At 46.0% G+C, this 24,023-nt stretch overlaps 1 protein-coding gene and 1 pseudogene across 1 annotated transcript in view; both read left to right on the top strand.

The window, feature by feature from the left end:
- Positions 1-16,112, top strand: part of LOC142575367 (lipase 3-like) — a 31,032-nt gene extending 14,920 nt beyond the window's left edge. Inside the window, exons 5-9 of the mRNA XM_075684693.1 lie at positions 236-328; positions 2,708-2,863; positions 4,900-4,971; positions 12,526-12,594; positions 14,895-16,112. Coding sequence (XP_075540808.1) covers positions 236-328; positions 2,708-2,863; positions 4,900-4,971; positions 12,526-12,594; positions 14,895-15,143 — 639 coding nt within the window. The 3' untranslated portion in view covers positions 15,144-16,112. The remainder of the gene's footprint in view (positions 1-235; positions 329-2,707; positions 2,864-4,899; positions 4,972-12,525; positions 12,595-14,894) is intronic.
- LOC142576938 (U2 spliceosomal RNA) lies at positions 3,857-4,036 on the top strand (annotated as a pseudogene).
- Positions 16,113-24,023: the final 7,911 nt, after the last annotated feature.

Raw genomic sequence — 24,023 nt, 5'->3', positions numbered from 1 at the left:
AATCTAAGTGGCATACCAAGCCTTACAGACGCCAACATAGTACTTTAGCAGTGAACGATATTGGGCGCGCTCCTAAGTTGATTCGATATTCACTAGGTTCCCTTCCGCGTTTTCAATTTACCACTTTTCGAAACGCTTTTGGCTATTGACTTATCATCGTTAGCTTGTTTCTTCGGCAGGACAATTCGCAAAAAACTTATCTACTATTTTCCTTGATTCTCTCATCGTCTCATAGATATTGCTGTTTTCGGCTATGGCACCGGCGATACGCCTCCATAACATGACGTCACCAATTTATCGCATCCTGCCCATCCTGGACGAGCTGGCGGTGAGTAGAACATCCACTGGTTGTAGACGAATGCAATGCTCGCAGATTTCTTCACTTTATATGGGGGCTAGAGCTCACTGAAAAGTTTTCACCTCTAAAAGTGTTTATTTATTTTTATTATACGGTATTTAGGAGATGTTGTCGCCTTTCGTATTGTACCCATTTAAACGCTTTTAAATGGGTAAAATACGAAATGCAACGCTATGCCGCATTCGAGCAACACTTACTTCAGAAGTGAATGCTCAAGCATCACTTTCTCACGTTGCAAAGTCAATAACTGATCGGCGATTGTCACTTACAGAAATTTCTCGATATCTATGACAATGCAAGTAGAGTCGACCTTGAACGCAAATGACGTGTTTCCTATTATGGGACAAGATCAATATTAAGTTACGCTGCATCTACTGAAGTTGTGTTGCTGTAAGCTACAATATCAAAGCAAGCTTTCTTAGCATGAAAGGAGGCTTGGTACAAAACATGCAGAAACAAGAAAGAAAGAAAAAAAAACGGTGGAGAAACCGCTCCGAAGGCCTCGCTCCCCTCGACTTCATACATTTTAACAGTGTACACTCGGATACACACATCCTGATATCTGTCAAAGTAAGCGAAGCTTTCTCAGTTTTAGAGAACGGTGCATTGAAACAACGCATGATATGCGCAATGTGGTGGTAGGCTTATTTACAGATTACGTGTCCATGGTTTCGAATCCTTGCGTCATTAGCATGATGTCGGTCTGTGTACGGTAAAATAAGACGCGCACTTAACGGTTTCCACGTTCACAATTCCACGTTCACGATACGTAGGTATTGCGTCGCTAACACCGGCGAGTGGCTGCAAAGTGCACCTGCTCTTTGTGTGCGTGATTTATTTACATGCAACTGAAATGTTTATTGCAACTGCTCGAAAGAAACAGCTTGGCTGTAAATTGGGCTGTGATTCTTCAGGGTCACACAAGTCTGCAGTCTTTTTTTCATACCATTACCTTTGACCAGAAGTTACATGGCACCAGCCAGTTCCAAAGGGCGTATGGTCACACCATCATCATCATCGTCGTCGTCATCATCGTCATCATCATCATAATTATCATAGGAAGGGAGGGGCTCAGTGAAGTTCGTTCTTCATTAATTGATGGGCGATGCAAGCAACGGTTGCATTTTGTAGTCCTGAATAGCCATACGGCTACGATCGTCGAGCCGCACTAGGCCCCACAACATACAGGCGCTTCGCAGCTGTGACTCTGGGAAGTGGCGGATGCAGCCAGTGTTGCCAGATCCCTATGCAGTGTATACGACCTATTAGGTAAACTAAAGATAACATTTAAAGCTCTCGCATTGGCATCTTATAAACAGACCTGAAGTAAAACGGAAGTTCTTACAAGAAAGAATATAATATATTTGAGCAGAGATAATGAGCAGAGTACAGTGAGATCCTGAATTGAGAAAGCCCGAAATGACTATTAAATAGAAGAAAATGGTCTCCAATTCACGCTGTGAAAATGGTTGGACAGCGAAGCTGTAAACGACAACTTGAACGATTACCCATTGTGACGAAGGTTAAAATTATTTATGTGGCCACATTGGACATCCCCTTTACCTAATTATTAGCGTGAGGCGTTTCGACGGTCTGCGACTTGGCTCGGGCACCTGCAAAGAGTTGACCAGAAAGAAGAGAAATTCGCCGCGTCTCGTATGCCCCCTGCTCTTCAGGACTCCTGACTATACGTGTCCTTTCTATAACACTGTCACAACACAAATCAATTGTTAGACGGGTTCCTTTACGCACCCCGAAAGTGTAGTTACGTCACTCCCGCTTCATATGCTACAGTCAAGCTGCTGTCGCCGCGACAGCTTGCGAAGCAGTAATATTTACAGGGAAACGTATGCGGGGAGTGCTACGTGCTTCGCATTGCATGTAGGTGCAGGAGCGGCTGATCAATTATGTCATTCGGATGCTTTCTTTGAGCTTGTTATTTATTGAAACGTGTGCTGTTCTGTAAACTGTATGCGTGATTCCAAAGAATGTATGCACTGTTCGCTTCACTTGCTGAGTACTTGTAGCCTCTGCCTTATGGTGATATGAGGCATTGTATTTGGAGGTATGAGCCATAGATGATGATAGTTTTCTGTCGACGTTACTCCACGAAGAAATCTTGGGCTCCTAGCCTTAGACAGCCTTGCTGTAAAAAAAAATTGTTTACGCAATGAAGCCAACTGCCACCACGAACAATGCCCGCGTGATACTAGCAATTATTAATGCGGTTGTTGAGCTATTTCAACCGGCACACATTCTTTCCTCTGGTCTATCCTTCTTCTAGAACACTGTGTTACGTGTCATTAAAACTGTTGTACGTCCTCAGTGGGTGCCTAATTGCTCGCGCAGGCGTTTTCAGCGCTTTTCGGCAGGTACGACTTCCTCTCCCACGACCGAATCATCGACTTCATCGTGACAACCATGTGCCGCTACCCTGTGACCCGGGCCATTTGTCCGTGGATCGTTAATATTATTTCCGGCCAGCAGACTCGGCCAATTAATACGGTGAGCCATGTTTAACATATATTAAAGAAAAACGCAATGTCTACGATGGGAAAACGGTTAACTTTGGGTGCTCTCACTGAAACGAACTTTAAGACACTTGAATATGTCATTTGACATAGAAACTGTAACAGCGCAAACACATGCAACCACAAAGTAACAAGGACGTTACTTGTTACTTTGTGGTTGCATATGTTTGCGCTGTTACAGTTTTTATGTCAAGTATGCAACAACTCGCCCAGAAAGAAGTTTTAATGAATATGTCAAAAGCATCATGCCTTGTTTCAGTTGAGAACCTCACAGTCGGAGTTAAATATCGTATAAAAGTCGCTGTTGCACTAAAAAATCACTGTTTTCCAGACCTAAGAAACCATATTTATTTTAAAACATCAGTGACATTCCGCTCTCCGTTGATGGATGACCAGCGAAGCTGTGTATGTAGGTCCCTTAATGGCGAACTGTCCATTGACGTGCGTCAAACGCCGTATGCACATAAATGGAAGGAGAGGCGCGACTAGTCGTTCCTCCTCGATGTTGAACCTCGGAAGACGGGTAGCCACATACCCATGTATTCTTGCAAAACGCGGCAGGACACCTTTTACTAACGAATCCCTGCAGGTAGAACAGACACGCTCCTCACCGCACTCTGATCGCGGACACTGCTTCACCGTAGCCAAGGCGATCGTGGGTTGCTCGACGTGCTCGCAGTACAGTAATGGTTGTGAGGTCACTCGAAAACCACAAGCGGTCGCACACAACACCGACCACACAAAATTGGTTCCCCACAAACTCTCTCTGAAACCTGGCCGATGCTCCGGTTAAACGTTCCAAATTGGCAGTATCGACGCTACATGGATGGTTCGCATTACTTTCCGCCTCGCGGTCCTGGCGGACAGCACGCTTGCGGGATTGCCACCACGGGAGAGTGGAAGGAATGGAAAGTACATACGCAATCGCTTGGAATGGCGACAAAGAGAGGGTGGTGCGAACGTAGACATGGCCTACACGAGTCAAATTGTAGCATCTGTTCTTGTCAGTTTAATATTTAATATGGGTTGCACTTGGATCTAAGATATTAAACTTATTTTTGCAAGTTGGCGGAGTGCTTAAAGCCTGCTTCACCTCCGCCGCGAGTCGGCCTGGTATTGCACTATCTTCGGTATCGGCCTACGTATGGAGAGAAATTCTTTATCTACACAGCTCGATAGACGCACACAATTTTTTCCCAGTACCCACCCACATACGGCTTCGCTGTGAAAAGATTTTTACATAATGCAAATAATTTCCTTTAATCGCGAGTGCTCTATCTAGAGCTTAAGACAACCTATAGGAATAAAAGGTTATATGCATAGATACGCCAGACAATTACGTATGCTTATTTTTTTTACTGGAAGTGCTTTTTCCGTGTTTAAAACGACTATTTTCTGCGTACAGATCAGTTTTTGTGTCACTGGTTTTAGAGAAAAACCTCAACGTCTTGTCAAACTTTTTGGGTGATTCTGGCATCAGTGCTCAGCCAAAGATAATATTTTAGTCTGAAACAACGAGCTTTTATTTTACGATTAATCTGGTACTTACGGTAGCAGTGCAATGTCATTAAGCTGCTAATAGACTCCAACTGCCTCAGATCTATTTCAGAGGTGAAGGGCAGGCAGGTGGTTTTCTTATTGCGGGTGGAGCTTGTGTAGAATTCTTAGATTGTCACCGCTTATAGCAACCATCAATCAACATCTCACTTTTCGCGGGTCAAGAGATAGGGAGGCTGACTTCAATGAGAAACTGGAGATATTAGCATGGCTGAAGGCCTGAAAGAGCTCTCCCGGCATATAGTGAGAAAAACGTGGGAGGAGGAGCATTAAGCATCATATTCTGTAATGTTTTCAGATTAGCAGTCACTAACGTGCTGCTTCGGCTGCAAATGAACAGTGCGCTGGGGTGCTGACACAGATTGAAGTGGTAACAATCTTAGAAATATGCGCTCAATGTTATGCGGAGCGAACCTCAACATGCCCCCCTCCCCCCAACCTCCGTTTTTGCAGACTCGCATGCCCGTCTTTCTAAAGGACACTCCTGCGGGGACATCCTTCAAGAATATGAAGCACATGGGCCAGGTGAGCCACAACAAAAGGAGACCATGCATAAGTGCAGTTCGGAAAGTTTAAGTGTGAGCATGCAGGCAATATGTATATTACCGTTTAATGAAAAACAGCTTCTGTCAGTGTTCATCTACGTCTTCTGTCAGTGTTCATACACAGCTGGTCGTCTATTACAGGACACTTTAGGCGACTTTTCACTGTCGCTGTGATATTGCGCTTAAAGAGAGTGGGGTAAGGTCCAAATGCACCCCTCTCGCCGTATGCTATAGGTGCGAGGGAAAGCATGCTAGGATCAGCTGAAAAGGATGGCGGCTTAAAAGGGCCCTGCAACACTCTTTCAGATTAGCAAATAAATCATACTATACGCGAGAGAATGCTTCCGTGAACAAAGGAGCCAAATATTACAGAACTCCATGCTGCGACAAACGCACAATACCTCTGCTACTGACTGTCCCAAAGGAAGACTCGTGGAACACACTATAGATGACCTAAACACCTCCATCCGAAACCATCCTGACACCCTTACAAGGACTGGCAACAGTGCTAGAAGAGACACGGCTCCCGATCTCTCCCTAACCAGCAATGCCCAACATGCAACCTGGATAAATCTGGGCGAAAATCTGGAGAGTGACCCCGACATCATCTATACAGCCTCAAACGCACCAAAAATTCGCAAGGAACTAGGCAAAGTATTAATCACCAAGTGGGATAAATTTGGTAAACATCAATGCTTCCTGACCTCAAACAACGCAGCCGTAGGCTTAACCGAATGGGTAGCACAGATTAAAGCGGCTAATGAAAGCACCTCTACACCAATTACTTGCACGATAGAAAACCCAGGGGTAGATCGTCACCTCTTAGGCTTCCCGGAGGAAAAGCACTGGAAACTCCAAAAACTAAACAAAAAGTTACAACAGCGAACTCGCAGCCCTAGCGCAGGGGTCCAACGAATATGCAAATAAGCTAGAAAAGGATAACTGGGTTCAGTTTTGCAGCTTCTTGCAAAACACCTTAGGTAACTCCAAAATCTGGGCGGTACTACGAAGCATTCTAAATCCACAGCCAACCAAAAGAGAAAATGAGCACCGTGTAAAGAAGATAATCGACTCCTTTCAAGGGTCGGATCAAGAGCTCATTCAGGCACTTAAAGACACATACACTACCACGACGCCTGGTCTCCGCCAGCACGCAACTACTCCTAGGGACTATCGGGGCCAACCAAACCAGGAACTAGTGGCCCCAATCACAGAGGCCGAAATTTTCCAAGCAGCACCATCCGAGCGCAGAGACAAGTCCCCAGGCCCAGGCAAGATAATCAAAGGTACACTTAGAAACCTAGATGGTCCGACTCTTGGTCGTCTGACCCAAATCTTCAATTCTCACTACTGGAAAATTGTACTCCTGCCCAAAGAATGGAAAGATGCACACCTCATCGTAATCCCCAAACCCGCGAAACTCCATCGGTGAATAGCTTACGCACTATAGCTTTGACGTCCTGTCTAGACAAACTATTCGAACGAGTCATCCTACGCCGACTACTAACACACATTGAAAAAATTACCGACGATTACGTTACTTCCTAATGCGAAATTTGAGCGCAGCAAATAAGCTGTTTCACCTTTTCGATAGATTGAGGCAAAGAAATCGAGCAACACATGTATGCGCTATCACAGAATTTTTTTTTATTTTTCACACGTATTCCTTTAACAAAGACTCCACTAGGTAAGCTTCTGCTTCGGCGGCACGCACCTCTGGATTCTGACGGCGACGGCGCTGGGCCTCTGCTCTGGCAGCTCGTTTAGCAGCAGCAGCAGCAGCAGCAGACGGAGGACTTCCATCGGTCGTCTCGCTCATGGCTCAGAAAGAACTGGCAGATAATTTCGCAGTGGCGAACGGCAGCGGCAATTTCGGCTCGGGCGGTGCACATATACAGATCCGCCGCCACCGATCTGGCTCTCTGATTGCCACCGCACAGGGCGAACGGCAGCGGCAATTTCGGCTCGGGCGGTGCACATATACAGATCCGCCGCCACCGATCTGGCTCTCTGATTGCCACCGCACAGGGGTTGCATTGGAGGAGGAGCGAAGAAAGGAATTAAGTTCGAGCCGGCGCTTTGACAACCGGAGACTCGCAGGAAGAGGGGGGAGGGGGGCGGCGTGTACACCAAGCGGCAAACGATGGGGGCAGAAGCGCGCGCAGCAAGCGGACAACACGATAAAGGGAGGAGGGAAGAGATAGCAGCGACTGACTGATGCCGCTGACGCCGATAGTGAGTCAACCCCAGCTGCGGAGTTGGTTTCAGGGACAACGCCGCCGATGCCGACACAAACAATATGATACCCTCGCTTCCGCAGCGCTAAGAACCAGGTCTAGCCGTGGGAAGGTGGTCACGTATTCGTCGACGTGCCGGGGCCTACGTGAAATAACCGGCGCGTCGGCAACTGAAGAGCACCCTATCCGCCACACAAGAACAGGGGGGGGGACCCTTTCCTCCTCTTTCTGCATGGCGGCGACGGTGTTCTATGCAGTCACGTTATCTTGACTCTTTAGCGGCGTCAGCGGCATCCAGCGGTATCAGTCGGTCGCTGCTAGCGCTGGGGGGATGAAAGGGGGGCGGAGCTGGTTACGAGGCCGACGACAACGCCGACGACGACGCGAAACCCAGGAACGGACGCCAAAGAGCTGCGCTCTAAAACGAACCCTTTTTCCGTACAATATGTCTCAGAGAAGGCCTGTCCACTCAGGACGCTTTCTTACTATTGATTTAGGAAATACTTAACAACGTCGCATACGGAAACAAAAAACGTTGCAGCTGAAAGGCGCATTTAACATTGGTGACCCACGAGGCCATTCTGTGGGGTCTGGAGGATATAAATTGCGGTGAAGCATCTTAACTTACATCCACAATTCTTTCAACCTCAACGATAGGCCTATGAAGCATTCGGTCAGAAAATTTTGGATGCCCAACAGAGGAACTCCATAGGGGCCAATCATATCGCCTTTGCTTTTCAACATAGCAATGTTCGATCTCTGTAGACGATTAGATAAAATACCAGACTCAGGCTACACCGTATACGCAGACGTTATTATGTTATGGACTTCTAAGGGCTCGCTCGGAAACAAAGAATGGACAGTACAGTAGGGCGCTGACGAAATGTCTACCTTTGAGCGTCACAGTGGTCTGCAATGACCACCCGAAAAATCAGAATTCATCCGTACACTGACCCCGCATAGCAGTAACGCACGCACGCACGATTGTGGAGCTTTTCGGTGACGGCCATCCCATACAGGAGCTACCCAAACTCAGAATACTGGGCTTCTGGTTACAGCAGAATGTGTGGGCCACTCATGCGGTCCGGACCTATGAACGACGACCAACAACGTAACGAAAATGGTACGTCGAATTACCTATCACAAACAAGGAATGAAAGAGGCGGACACCATCACACTCGCGCAGGCCTTTATAAATAGCAAGGTCACCTATAACCTTCACTATCACTGATCAAACAATACCGAAGTATCCCAGGTAGACACAATAATTAGAACCGCTTACCAAACGGCACTCAGCCTTCCCAAAAACACATCAACGGTAAAGTTACTGGCACTGGTAATTTACAATGCCGGCAGTGAACTCGCTGCGGCAACTCTGATCACTCAGTCCCCTTTATCCAGAACCGACGTTACAATAAAGCTTCATCTCGTGGCTAAAGCTAAGACCCACAAATACCCCCAACATCCCAAAGTTTATGTTCGGACACTTGATCCACCCTTAAAACTGGAAGTGCTATAAAAAGTATCCTGCTCTGAGGTGACAGTGTTGTGCCGCCTCTGGCTCGGGTTGGCACTTACGAAGGTCTACTCGTTCTGCATCGGAATGTGCGACACGCCCATGTGCGACTCTTGTGGAATGACGGAAACCATTAAACACTTATGTCTTATGTCTCTATCTCCGGTATACTACGTCGAGCGTAAACCTCTGCGGACAGTGTTAAACCAGCTACACCCTAGACCGTTTTCGGAAATTAAAATCCTTGGACCATGGCCGTACGCATCAGTAGCACAGAAAGCCACGAAATCGTCATTGCAGTACTTCAAGTGTACAGGTCTTGGCGAACGTCTGTAGCATCAGTGCATACCTTCAAATGTGCTCGAAACTGTGTTTTATCTCTCTCTTTCTGTCTCTCTCTCTTCATCTCTATTGAGGGCGAGGACTTACGGAGTCGCCATCTGTCGGAAGCACCTCCCTTGCGTAGTATGAGGGATCACTTGGCGCGCTCTTCATAGGTTTCGCTTACGGCGCTCAATCAGAACACCACGCGGCAGCCCTCCTGGACACTTATGTAAGCACTCTCAAAAAGAGCGAAGTTCTTCACCATCGATACAATAACCTTGGGCAAACTTAAAGCATATAATCGTTTACCGACGCTATTTCTTTACCGAATACGTACAGCGAACGCCACTACGCGTGGCCGCCGCGATGGAGTCTCCCGAACCGGCTTCTTGCGGGAAAGGTAGGCAAACGCTGAAAGTAAAGTATGAAAGTATGTGAAATATGTTCTTATAGCACGCTGTCTGTATAACGAAATGGGGCATAACAGAACGAAGCCTCAATGTAGCGATCGCACGGGTTCGCAGCGACCGACTGCGCGTCTGCATGCATGTCCGCGCACAATGTTTTGCTTTCGCTGTGAGCGCGTTTGCGCACCGTGCCGTGAGCTTTAGGCCGCCGCATTTGAGCATTTGACGGTACACTATCAACCATTGCTGCCTGGACGCTATCAGAACTGTTCAAAGATCAATTCGTTATAGAGACTTCGATGCCTACGGCGACTGTGATATGCCATCGCAACGATTCAATCTGTTTTTGTCTTCTAAATTCTTCGACATTTCAATAATATTTCTCAAGTTGCGTCGCACTGTATGTTTATCGGTGTTCTCCGCGTGTGAGTTCCCTCTGCTTCTTTTCCGCAATCCAGTGCATTAATTCATAACACAACCGTGACCATGTGCCATGCCTTTTTTTTTAATGTGCGTCTTACCGCTCCCTTTAAGTTCCAGTGAACCGGCCAGTATCTGGCATCAACAAGTTCATAGAGCGAACCGTCATGACATTAGCCGGGTTGCATTCGCGGGCGAGCGTCTCAGTGCGCGTTTTCTGCTACTCACCGAACATCGCAGACCCGGCGCCGTAACAGAAATCTTCCTCGCGTCTGTGCTTGCTGCATACCCGAGTCGTAGCCGATGGCTGTCTGCTGGTCCTAAGTTTCGCGAGCCATGCTTCACGCAGCTTATTGTCGTGCGGCTACGTGTGAATATATAAGGCTGACACCGGGCTCCGTTGCGTACGTCCGGCACTGCGGCACCAAGCAGTAGCCTACCATGCTGCACGCCTCCAAAGGCAGCCACTACCTATTATAGTACTTTCAAATGTTGTCAAGCAGACACCCAAGGCGGAAAAGCCTCACTACTTAAGCAGAACCGCAGCGCAGCTGGGACTTTAAACTTTCGTTTTCAGCTCGCTTCGGCGCTTCCGAAGCGGCCGACGCGGCCGCTGTGTCCACGTGATCCCTCATGCCACGTCACGCCGACAGTGGCGCCAGCTTTTTTAGTGGTGGAGCTCGCCCCGATATTCCCTCCTCCAGTGCAGGTTAGCAAACCGGACGCGCATCTGGTTAACCTCTCTGACTTTCCTCGTTTCTATTTCTCTCTCTCTCTCTCTCTCTCTCTCTCTCTCTTTGTTGGGCTGTCAATACAAACGCGAGAACATTCTGCATGAAAAAAAAAATTGGCTCGCCATCGCTGCCCATTGAAAGTCGATGTCCAGCGATGCTGTTGAAAACCGCAACTGCTTAGGGGGGCATGCATTGCATTAGTGCTTTATAACAATGGTAGTAATGGTAATTTCGAGTAATGGTAGTAATGCGAGTAATCGTAATTTTTACAGTGCGTCGTCGGCCATCACGGTGTTGCAGCAAACTTGAAATCAGTTGCTAAGCTGGTCGCGTTATATGTGAAAGGCTAGGGACGTCACTCCCCACGTCGCATGCTTTCGTCGCTGCGGCAGCTTGAGCAATAGTAATCTTTATCGAGCAATGTATGCGGGGAGCGCTACGTGCTTCGCATTGTTGTCAGGAGTGCATTAACATAAATTATGTGGTTCCCATGCTTGTTTTGGGCTTGTTCTTTATTGAAACGTATCCTGTTCTGTATGCTGTATCTGTGATTACAAATAATGTATGCACTGTTCGCCTCACATTGCTGAGTGCTTGAAGCTTCTGTCCTGCAGGGGTGCGAGCCACAGGTCCTGGCCTGCACTGCCACCGGGATCGGCCCACATTTTTGCTAACGGACACTGACACGAAAAATACCAACCACCAAGAGGCTAACAGCTTCGCTGTAAAAAAATAGTAACACTTGACCGATAGCTTGTCGTCGACACCGCTTTTGAACATGATGTATGCGTCATCATCATCATCATCATCATGGTTGCAGCCCACTGCAGGGCAAAGGCCTCTCCCATGCTTCTCCAACTACCCCGGTCATGTGCTAATTGTGGCCATGTTGTCCCTGCAAACTTCTTAATCTCATCCGCCCACCTAACTTTCTGCCGCCCCCTGCTACGCTTCCCTTCCCTTGGAGTCCAGTCCGTAACCCTTAATGACCATCGGCTACCTTCCCTCCTCATTACATGTCCCGCCCATTCCCCCCCCCCTCATTTCTTTTTCTTGATTTCAACTAAGATGTCATTAACTCGCGTTTGTTCCCTCACCCGATCTGCTCTTTTCTTATCCCTTAACGTTACACCCATCATTCTTCTTTCCATAGCTCGTCGCGTCGTCCTCAATTTAAGTAGAACCCTTTTCGTAAGCCTCCAGGTTTGTGCCCCGTACGTGAGTACTGGTAAGACACAGCTGTTATGGCCTTTTCTCTTGAGGGATAATGGCAACCTGCTGTTCATGATCTGAGAATGCCTGCCAAACGCACCCCAGCTCATTCTTATTCTTCTGATTATTTCAGTCTCATGATCCGGATCCGCAGTCACTACCTGCCCTAAGTTGATGTATTCTCTTATCACTTCCAGTGCATTGCTACCTATCGTAAACTGCTGTTCTCTTCCGAGACTGTTAAACATTACTTTAGTTTTCTGCAGATTAATTTTTAGACCCACCTTTCTGCTTTGCCTCTCCAGGTCAGTGAACATGCATTGCAATTGGTCCCCTGAGCAAGGCAATATCATCAGTGAATCGCAAGTTACTAAGGTATTCTCCATTAACACTTATCCCCAATTCTTACCAATCCAGGTCTCTGAATACCTCCTGTAAACACGCTGAGAATAGCATTGGAGAGATAGTATCTCCCTGCCTGACGCCTTTCTTTATTGGGATTTTGTTGCTTTCTTTATGGAAGACTACGGTGTAACCGCATACGTCTACAATTACCGTACAATTAATTTGAAAAACTGAAAAAATAGACCCCGACGTTAGCTGTAGTTGATTGTGTTGCTCCCCTTTAACTGACTTATTTGACCTGCGGAATTAAGTGTAAAATGTGCTCCTCCCTGATTTCAGGTCTACACAACGAGACGTTTTCAAAAGTTTGACTACGGAGAACAGCGCAACATAGAAGTATATGGGAAGGTAAGAATTGGTTTCTGACCAAAGCGTTGCTTTTGTGATGGAGATCACGTGAACTGCCGCAGTTTTGTACTGTGAGAGAGATGCGGCGGCCTGCTTTGGTGGGTTCCGAGACGTTTCATCATCATCATCATGATCAACAGCCTATTTGTATGTCCACTGCAGGACGAAGGCCTCTCCTTCTGTCCTGCGCCAACTGATTCCAACTTACGCCTAGAAATATCGTCATTTGATCACCCCACCTAGTTTTCTGCCGTGCTCGACTGCGCTTCCCTTCTCTTGGCTCCCATTCTGTAACTAATGATCCACCGGTTGTCCATCCTACACAACACATGGCCTGGCCAGTTCCATTTTTTTCTTAATGTCAATTACAATATCGGTTATACCAGCTTGCTCTCTTATCCACACCGCTCTCTTCCTGTCTCTTAACGTTACACCTAACATTTTCTGTTCCATCGCTATTTGCGAGGTCCTTGTTCTCAAGCTTCTCTTTCAACCTCCAAGTTTCTGCCCCATATGTTCGCACCAGTATAATGCAGTGATTGTACACCTTTCTTTTCAATGTTAGTTGTAAGCTCCCAGTCAAGATGTGGCAATGCCAGCAGTATGCACTCGAACCCATTTTTATTGTTCTGTAAGTTTTCTCCCCATGACCACGGTCCCCTGTGAGTAATTGACCTAGATAAACTTTACTTCTTGACAAACTCTACAGGCTGACTGGTGATCCTGAACTGTTGCTCCCTTGCCAGGCTATTGAACATTATCTTCGTCTTCTGCATGTTAAAAGTCAACCCCACTTTTACACTTTCTCTGTCAAGGTCACCAATAATTTGTTGTAATTAGTCCTCAGTGTTTCTGAACAGGGCAATGTCACCTGAGACCTTTATGCAACCAGCATACAAGAAACTAGTCGAACAAAAATGTTCTCTTCTACCTATGACTATGGTAGGGCTATGGTTTTCTCCCTCCTATATCAATCGGTAAATCAATCAATCAACCTTTGACTGCTATTCTCAGGGATGATGATGTCAGTGAGTGACCTCGTTAGGTTTCACGAAATGTGTAACTACGCCCGTCCGGTTTTGTATATTTGAGTTTCAATTTTCTGCTCTCTGGATTTGTACAAAGTGATCTCTTGTCTTACAAGGAACCCACATCAGTGAAGGCGTTAGCGATCTTGAGAAACGTAAGGCTCGTAATGCCTGCACATTACAGACTTCGTTTCTGATTATAGTTCCCCTACTTATGTTCATTCTTTTGTCTTCGTTCTAGAACTATACCCCCGTTTACGAAGTGCTCTTTCGGAGCTCTAGAATATAAATAAATAAATAAATAAATAAGCAAATAAATAAATAAGTAAATAAATAAATAAATAAATAAGTAAATATATTTCGGGCATATAACGAAAGACAGAAACAAATTCATATGAAGTAACTCGAAACTGATTTATTTCTTCATGCACCTATGGGCATTACATAAGAAGGAGGAAGGAGGGATAGTGAGTTAGGATGATAAGCGTACAAGTAAAATAGATTAATAAAAGCTAGTGTGCGAATTACCTACAAGAACAGAAATTCGAACGAACCAAAAGTTCGTCGGAAGATTGAATGAATTGCAGGAAGAGTTGAATGAAGTGATGAGCAGTTGTCGATCAAGGAATGTCGCCGAAGCCAACGTTTCGACAAGGAGACTTGTCCTCGTCAAGACAGCAACTGCTTCCATTGCAGCGCTTTTATATATTGTTCTTATCTGCAGTGTTCTTAACGACATAAAAATGGGGGGGGGGGGGGGGGGGGTTGAGGTGCAAATAAAAGCAGTCACTATCCTGACGAAGATAAGTCCCCTTGTCGAAACGTTGGGTTCGGCGACATTCCTTGTTCGACTACGCTGATCATCACTACAGGCGCAGAAACAGGTAGGTGAGTTAATCCACGGAATAGAGGAAAAAAATACGTTTAGAAGAATCTTCAACTCGTGAATGACAACAGCAGGGTAGATAACGGATACAACGTACCGCCCCTTCGTGCCCTATTCAAGTGATATAAAGCAGAGAAAAATAAATAATAAAACTTATCAACGACAATACAGGTTAGTGCGTGCAGAAAAAGAAAAACGAGGAAAGTGTTACACTTTACAGTGGTGACCTGAACGCCGAAAAACACGGTGAGCTGTATATTCAAGAGGTTCGCGGCAACAGATATTTAAAATACTCAAGCGCATGAAAATCTGGTAACTGCATTGGTAATCTGCGATTTTGGTGGACGATAAGGAAATTGACTCGATGCGTTCTCGCGATGTTACAGGCGACGCCCCCAGAGTACGACTTCCGGCGCGTGTCGGCGCCTGTGGCCCTGTTTTGGAGCCAAGCGGACGCCCTGGTTTCGGCCGAGCACATGACTACCTTGCGGGACAACCTGCCCAACCTGGTGCTCGACTTCCGGGTGGCGGACGATCGCTTCAGCCACCAGGAGTTCGCCATCGGCGTCACCGCCAAGGAAGCCGTGTACGATGACTTGGTGGACGTCATGAAGCGTTTCTCCGGGCAGGCTTAGCAAATGACGCGTGCATACGAACGGTTCGACAAGCAGATCCGGAAAAGTTTATTCTCTCTGACTGCGGTCGTCGTTGCTTGAGGCGAATGATATCAACACATGTGACTAGCGCAAGAGTGGACACGGGACACTAAAAGGGCGACATGGACAAGCCTGTCAGCTTCCAGAAGTTATTTGGCTCGTGGCCAACGAGTGCTATGCGAAAGTGTCTTAAACGGACACTCAGGATCAAAATTGCTTAAACTGTATTAAACACTATCCTCATAAAACAGCAGAATAGACAGTCTGCCTAAGAGAGGAGGCTTTATGAGTCAGAAAGGAAGGAGAGAGAGAGAGAGAGAGAGAGAGAGAGAGAGACCGGTGGCGACGCCATTTTCGAGTTCTCCCAACAGCCAGCCGGCGTCTTTTGGCGGCGTCTTCTCGGACCTAGTCAATTTACTTATCAGTAAAGATGGGCTACATTGCAATCTAAAGGAACGAGAGAGTGAGCTTAAGTTTAGATAACTTTTCATCGCTCAACAACAGCCCGTATGCGAGGGAGCCCTGACATCGTGCTGACATATGGGTGCCGGGGTTTCGTTGCAAAGCTGGAAAAATGGAAGCTTGATCTTAATTTCTTTTTTGGTAATAATCAATACGTCACCGCGAAATTAATGAACAGAGTTTTTAAATATTTTATCAGATGAAACTGAGTTAGTGTTTCCATTTAGTTAAAAAAATTCCAGAGGGCATGTAGGGGCTTTATTGGACGGCGTTATTTGATGCCACGCGAACTATTACGCACATCTTCCGCAAAAATCTAGATGCACAAGTGTTAAGTTTATATTATAGTGCTTTTTATGAATGCGGTTGATTTGTTATAATATAGCGTTGCGACATATTGTACGAGTGGTCGTTGCTTTTAACGTTAGTTTACCAGGTTTTTGCGTTGTTAGCACTTTGATATGTTATAAAATTATTGTTTGAGCATTAACTGCAACAAGCTCATTATTTCACATGAACTATGTTTGAGTGGGCATGGCATGGCAAGAACTTTATTTTAGTCCAGAGAAACAAAAAGTCCAGAGCCCCCAGGCTAAGTCGGTGGCTCCACCCACGTAGGCACCGGTAGGCCAAAGGCTTTCCCAATGTCGTGAGCTCTCCGGACGGCCAGGAGTTGATCTTGGAGGACTTCGCTGGATATGCACCGACTCCAGTCCTCCTCACTGTTGAGATCCGAAGCCCTTTGGTTGGGGCACAGCCAGAACATGTGATCAAATAGACATGGAGTGTGTCCACAACTTTTACATTCATCGGTATGTTTGAGTGAGAACATTACCTTTTTATCATTTCGGTTAAGAATGAAAAACAAAAGGCGGGGATCTTTTTAGCAGGAATTTTCATTGGCGGTTAGTCGATCGTGCAAGGGTGCTTTCGTTAGGTTCAGGGGCAGATTTAAGGGAACCGTTTGAGGAAAACGAAGGATTGAACTCGAGTTGTAGACGTTGCAGTTATGATGTCCTCGTTTGACGTCACAGATTCCACAATGTATTTCCGGATATGAATGCTTTCGCGCAGGAGACGTCTTCAGGAGGTCCCATGTTGGGCGCTGTTCTGTTTCGAAGGAACGATGATCATTTCTGACGAAAAATTAACCAGCCAAGACTATAGCCGTTGTAAAGTCTTTGTCCTGAAAGGGAGGTGCTCCTAGAATACAGGTAGTACTTGGCTTCACCACTCTTATTTATACTTACGTCACATTGATGAGCCCCAAGAAGCTTCCTATAACATTGCTGTCTGAGAAATACAATCCTTCACTGAAAAATTTTGGGCAGGCTAGTTCGTTCTTCATCGTGTATGTGCAGTTTTATGTGCAGCTTCCACGCAAGAGAATTATATTTTCTCGTATATTCAAATCATTTTCTTATACATTGACATTACGATCCGACGCTACCATGTCTGCAGGTTGTGTGTAAGTCAGACTGTACGACTTTTCTGACGCATTTGTCTTTGAGAAATTAACTTAGTTCACTAACGCCTCGGCGCCTCGCGGAAGGCCTCCGCTGTTGTTGTTCTGGACTATTTTTCTGACGGAAGACGCCGTCGACGATGGACGCTGACGCCGGATTTTCTGCGACATGGTGCCCTTAACGCCATGGCGTTAAATTTCCACGACTTGACACAGTTTGCTTTCTTACTCCTCTTTGAAGGCTATGTGATCACAATTAGTCTTTTTTTAATTCAACGCCGCCAAATAAAGAAAGTCAATGCTCATAGGCGTGCTCTCCAGTATGCGACCTTATTGTAGTATTTCAAGTGCAAAAAGGCCTTCACGTGGCCTTTTGTGTACCTTGTAGGTGCCTGCGTAGGTAACAAAGACTCTCTGTCGTCTTAGTTTTTTTTTCCTTAGTGCAGTAGCTTTTCCTTTACCGCCGCGGTAGCTTAGTGGCTATGGCGTTGTGATGCTGATCTCCAGGTTGCCGGCTCAATCTCGACTGTGACGGCCACATTTCGATCGAGGCGCAATGCCAGAACGCTCGTGTAGTTAGATTTAGGTGCATGCTAAGGATGCCCAGGGGGTCAAAGCTATTCCGGAGTTCGCCACTACGGCTTGCCTCTTGATCATATCGTGATTATGGTACGTTAAACCATAGAAATTAATTTAATTTAGTACCTTCTCCAGCATGCGACGGATAGATTCACCTCGTGGTGCTGCGCAAGATTTTCGGCACAGGTGGCTCCCGACGTCACTTTTGTTCGCACCATTGTTCGATATCTGCCAACTGAGTCCCGTTGATGCGTGGCAGGCATACAGGATGTTTCACAAGATGGGTCCAAGAATGCGTTCAAAACCGTCGGGCGAGTACGAAACGAGATTCCTCGTCAAGACGCGATCCCACTCGCGTCGTGTTCTTTCCAACGGTGAGGCGAAAACAGTCACGTCACTCATCAACGTCTGCTAAAGGCTTGACAGTTGCGGTCTTCGGTAGTTCAGTTTTTTTGGCTGAAATAGGCCGGAATTCATGGCGCTGCGGAAATAAGCGTCAGCTTTTTGCATGTATGGAACCCGCTATAAACTCATTGTGCATATATATATATATATATATATATATATATATATATATATATATATATATATATATATATATATAATCAAAGCTGATTATCCTAAGCTTAATTATTTCTTGTCTAATTAGAATCTTGAGACACTTCATTGTGTATGCCTCTAGAGTCAAACGCATAATTATCGCAGCTTCCCTAGATTTAAAGAATTGTGAAGGCGTTTTCTTAAACATCCTGCATACGAAGCAGTGAGCTGTCTAGTGTGGAAACAACGCAGTCCAAAAGACGACAAATATGCGCTGATACGTACGCGGATGGGACAAAGGCTCAAAGAATGCGGAACTGTATTCTCCACAACAACAAAGAATTCATGATAAGGAACTATATGTACTGCTTTTATAGTAACTTAATATATCGGTATCTTTCGAGCCGTGGATGAGAAGAGAAATAGAAACAAAGAAGAAAGGCAAGCAGGTTAACACGAACAAAAAATCCGTTTTGCTACCTCATACTGGGAGACAATGGAGGGTGAAGTTAGGAAGCAATAGAGAGAGCCAGGGTTAGAGGACTGGCCATTATTGTGTGCCACATGACAAGAACAAAGGCATTTTATATGACAACCGAAAATCAATGTTTGCTAATAGCATTTATTTATTTATTTATTTGCTTCCTTCATGAATAAAGAAAGAAAGAAGGAAGTAAGGGAGGAAGGAATGAAGGAAGGAAGGAAGGAAGGAAGGAAGGAAGGAAGGAAGGAAGGAAGGAAGGAAGGAAGGAAGGAAGGAAGGAAGGCGGGATTGGAAGAATGGATATTTAAGATGGGATGACGTTTCCACCAAAGTATGCTGGAAAAAGAAAATGGCAGAGTGACAAAAAAATAACAGGAAAGACAGAGACGTTAGCCAGAGTAAGTGTCCGTTCGGCTACTCTGCACTCGAGCAAAGGCAAACGGCAGAAAACATGAGGAGGAACGGGATAAAAGTTTATTAAAGAAAGAACTATTCAAACATTAATTCTACTTGAGTATATTTTTTGACTAATTGTATGTGTGATCACCGTAGCCTCCCTTCACTGTTTGAGAAATAATAAAGCTGTTGGGGAAAGAGAAAAATAAAGAAGGAAAGACAGTGAGGGTAAGCAAGATCCGAAGATCGGGTTTCGGCTCCCAGCGGCGGTAAGTTGGTTTTTTTCGCACCATTTCGTTGCCAGTTTTCTTAGTTCCATTCCAATAACAATATAACAGTTTATGCTTCCTGTGCGTTTTCTGGCTTCATGGACTGTTCGCTTCACGTTGTTGTAACTAAGAAAAAAATGGAGCCCCTATAGGCTCCTTTTACATTTCTGTACTTAATGCTGTAGAAGATATCTGAAGTGCGACTGTGAATACCCCGACCGCCGGATAAGACGGGTAATTCTGCAACAGGATACGGAACCGGACACAAGCGGAGGCTTGAGAGATCGCAGTCAAGTATAGCATTTCGGGCAAACCCCAAGGTTGCAGAGAAAGCGAGTAACGCGTTGGACCGGACCACTGTAAAGTGCCACGACCTACTATCTACCGTCAACTCTTGCTCGAGTACCGCAAAAAGGCTTGCCTGTTTTGGCGAGCACATGCAAAACAAGTATTCGCACATTCGAAAGTTTGCAAGGCCATGCTCTACGCACGTGCCTTGGACTAGCGCAGTGCGGCTCGACTCGTGCAACAATCATGACTGCTAAAGTTCATCATATCCCAATATGCATCACAGTTTATAACCTCCGAGCACAATTTGTACATCTGTGTCACCTCCCCAGTGAGTATATTACTGTTTTGCCGGCGCAAAGGCCTCAAGCCACATTTTCAAAACTTGTTGCGACATATCAAGGCAGCCTTCCGTCGGGCTTTACACCTAGAGCAATACAACTGTTACCCCTGTGGTGCCTACGACAGCCGAAAGAGAGCCTTCGTAATTCAGAGAATTACGAAGAAGAGCCGTAATTTAACAGCTGCACTACGACAGTTGACATTGTCATTATTCAAGAAGGCGTACGGAGAAATAAAGCTCCGACCCTGACCTGCAGGCCAAGGTCATCAAGAGAGCTGAAGAAGCCGCCTGGGCCCAGGGGCTCGTGGCTGCCTAAAAACAAGGTCATCAATACCTTGTTTTCAAATGAAGTCTTTACTCACTCCCTTTGCCGACTTACAGTGATGGATCTGTTTCAGCCACCAGCTCCACAGGTCCCATTGTCATTCCGGCCTTACAGGTCACAGTGGAGTTCAAAGTGTCCCACACAATAACCTCTATGGCAGAACTTGTCGCCCTACGGGCTGCTGTTAAATATATTGTGTAAGCAAAACCTCGAAAGTGAGTAGTTTTGGTGAGTGCGTGGCAGCTCTTCAGAGTCTGCTATCAGCCTTACGACACAAGGTACATAAAAAACTGGTGTTTGAGATTAGAGAAGTTATCCATAAAGCCCTCACAAAAAGACATGATATCTTTCAATGGCTGCCGGGGCACTGTGGTATCAGTTTACTTACTCAAAATAAGACTCGAACTTCGTGGAACACCCCGATGGTCTCAAGCTGTCATCTCCACAGGATTGACTGAAGCTGCAGATTCCATCGCACTTCTCTCGCCGTGATGCAAATTTACTGTGCCGCCTCTGGCTAGGGATGGCTTTTACGAGTGCCTACTCATTCCTTATTGGAAAGCCAGGCACACCTATCTGTGACGCACGTAACTGAAGCGACGATCGAATATGTATTGCGATTACATCGTTATGACTGCGAACGTGACGTTCTTCAGAAAGTGTTAAACCACTTAGATGACAGCCTATTTTCAGATACAAAGGTTCTTGAACCATAACCCTACACCTCGCACGCTTAAAAAGCGGAGATTCATGAAATCGACTGGTCTCAGTGGCCGATTGTGGGCGTGAAGTGACGGACAACCACACGTGTTCCCACTGATAGAACCTTCATCTCTCCCTCTCCTTTCTTTCTTTTCATCCCCTAACTCCCTTCCCTCCGTGTAGAGTAGCGAACAGAACGCGCGTCTGGGTTGACCTCCCTACGTTTTCTTCATTATTTTCCTTCTCAACCTCCTCCTTGGTCCAATCTCTCACCTACTGCCCTGTGCCGATGCAATCATCAGTTTATATTTGTAGAAACTCGTTGTTGGTCTCTCTTGATGTCGAATTCTTACTCAAGCGTTAGTTTATTGATAAACGAATTAAAGTAATGGTGCATGTTTCGCCGTCTAGCCTCTGGGAAGCGCCTGAAAGAAATCAATTCTGAAGCCCTTCTCTCTTAATTCATGTAACTGGCAAAAAGAAAAAAAAGGAAGGAAATATTATGAGTCATTCCGCACTGTGAAGGTGGACGACCGGCGAAGCTGTGTGGCACACGACAAAGAGGTGACACAGAATTTTGAACAAAGGTACGAACACATTTATTGTCTTGATCGGTTGTCATCGTGAAGAAAGGTGCGCACGCACATTTATTTTTATACATACGCGTTCATTCGTGTAATATATTTGTTATATAGATTCGTGCTTTCATTTCGCTATATACTGAGGCATAGAATTTGAGACCGAAATCACCGCACCGATGGGCAGTGGGCCAGTGCAGCCAGTGCCTTCGCAGAGGGAAGGGCAGTATGGAACGTTCGCATGGTGAGCGGCATCGGAGTCAGCTGTGCAAGACGACGCCGACGAAGGCACGAACGATATATTGAGGCAAGCAACTTGAGACCAAAATCACCGTGCCGACTGGCAGTGGGCTAGCGCCGTCAGAGTATGCAGTATGGAAATGCTGGCGTGATGAGTGGCAACGGAGCCAGCTGTGCAAGAAGTCACGCCGAGATGCGCCAACGAGCCAGCTGTGGTAGAAGACGACGACGAACGCGCGAGCAGTGGCCCGATCCATTATTGATGATGATATTTTTTGCTCAGATTTATTGACAGACATGAAAAATGTATGGAACCCGAGCCATAAACTGCTTCGCTGTATAAAGTATGAGAGCCACATGGGCTCTGGACATATTTGGTTGGATAGCAAATCGCAAAGGGAATACAGGCATATTCACCAAAACTTTTGTCAGTAACAGTGGCTTGGTTAAACTTCAGTATACCTTTCCAGTGCTGCCGGGTAAACCAGGGAAAGTCAACGGCCCCCCTAGCTTCTCCCATGCATCCCGCACAGTAGCACGCTTCATTTGACAGCGCAAAGCTAATGTGCTTAAGTTGTTTCCCGTGCTGCAGCGACCTTGGTGTTTTGCACAACAGCGGGCAAGTGGTACACCTCAAGCGCTCCAGAAGATTTATTTGTATTTGGTATGACAATCCGAGCAAGATGTGCATAGCGCATTCGAGTGCGTATTGCACGTCGTATGTGACGCCTTTTGCAATGTACACTGCAAGACTTCGCTGCAACGCCACGGTATTACTCCCGGAAATAGCAGTGACACCAGAATTCTATTAATTGTTAACAACTTAAAACATGCACTTCAAATTTGAGCCGAAATTCCTGACTGAAGCGCGAGCTTCTTGACTTAGCTCGAGGCGAAAGTGCTGGGGCGAGATTACGCGAGATACTTAGCTGAGGTGGTTTCATGGCGGAAGTGAAAAAGATTCAAGGGGCACTTAGTTATCCCTACGTGGATAAATGCGAAAGCATTGGGGCCATGTCAGCAGAAGTGTCGCGGCGTCACGTGACCAATGGTGTTCGTCAAGGGGGCGCACAATGCAAGGTCATGGGTACAACTCCCCCAAAGGTCCTGGATGCCAGTGGCTTAATTAACTATGCTTGACTTATCTTCGCCTTAATTAACACTAAAGTCGTGGGTACGCCTCCAAAGGTCCTGGGTGCCAGTGCCTTACTTAATTATGCTTTACTTCCCCTTAATTAACACTAAAGGTCATGGGTTTGAATCCCTCCAATGGTCCTGGGCGCCAGTGCCTTAATTAACTATGCTTTACTTATCTTCCCCTTAATTAACACTAAAGGTCGTGGGTTCGACTGCCCTCAAATGTCCTAGGCGCCATTGCCTTAATTAACTATGCTTTACTTATCTTCACCTTAATTAACACCAAAGATCGTGGGTTCGGCTCCCCCGAAAGGTCCCGGGTGCCAGTGGCTTAATTAACTATGCTTTACTTATCTTCGCCTTAATTAACACTAAAGTTATGGGTTCGACTCCATCCAAAGGTCCCGGGTGCCAGTGCCTTAATTAACTATGCTTTACTTATCTTCGCCTTAATTAACACTAAAGGTCATGGGTGCGACTCCCCCCAAATGTCCTGGGCGCCATTGCCTTAATTAACTATGATTTACTTATCTTCACCTTAATTAACACCAAAGATGATGGGTTCAACTCCCCCGAAAGGTCCCGGGTGCCAGTGTCTTAATTAACTATGCTTGACTTATCTTCGCCTTAATTAACACCAAAGGTCGTGGGTGCGACTCTCACCAAAGGTCCTGGGTGCCAGTGCCTTAATTAACAATGCTTTACTTCGCCTTAAGTAACAACAAAGGTCACGGGTTGACTCCCCCCGAATATCTAGAGTTCGTAGCCTTTTTGGACCATCGTGTGGTCACGTCAATGCCGACAACGCTGGATTTTCCGCCTTATGAGCCATATAATTCCTTCGCATTAATAACATTAATAAGGCTGTTTCTCAAGCTTCCTGAAGCCGTTCAGGAGACGGAACCCCTTTATAAAGCCGGTATGTTTCACTTTTGTCTTGCTACGAGCCGGCATGTTTCTGTGCGTTAGTAAAGACTCAATGTTGTTTTTTATTATTGGGTTTTAGAAGCTCGGGCACGAGCGGGCTGTGGTTGTCCTTGACAGCTTTTAC

The sequence above is a fragment of the Dermacentor variabilis genome, chromosome 3 (genome assembly GCF_050947875.1).
Source record: "Dermacentor variabilis isolate Ectoservices chromosome 3, ASM5094787v1, whole genome shotgun sequence".
In the NCBI taxonomy this organism is placed as follows: Eukaryota; Metazoa; Arthropoda; class Arachnida; order Ixodida; family Ixodidae; genus Dermacentor; species Dermacentor variabilis.
The sequence above is the reverse complement of the archived record's forward strand: the minus strand, read 5'-3'. Positions and strand labels throughout refer to the sequence as shown.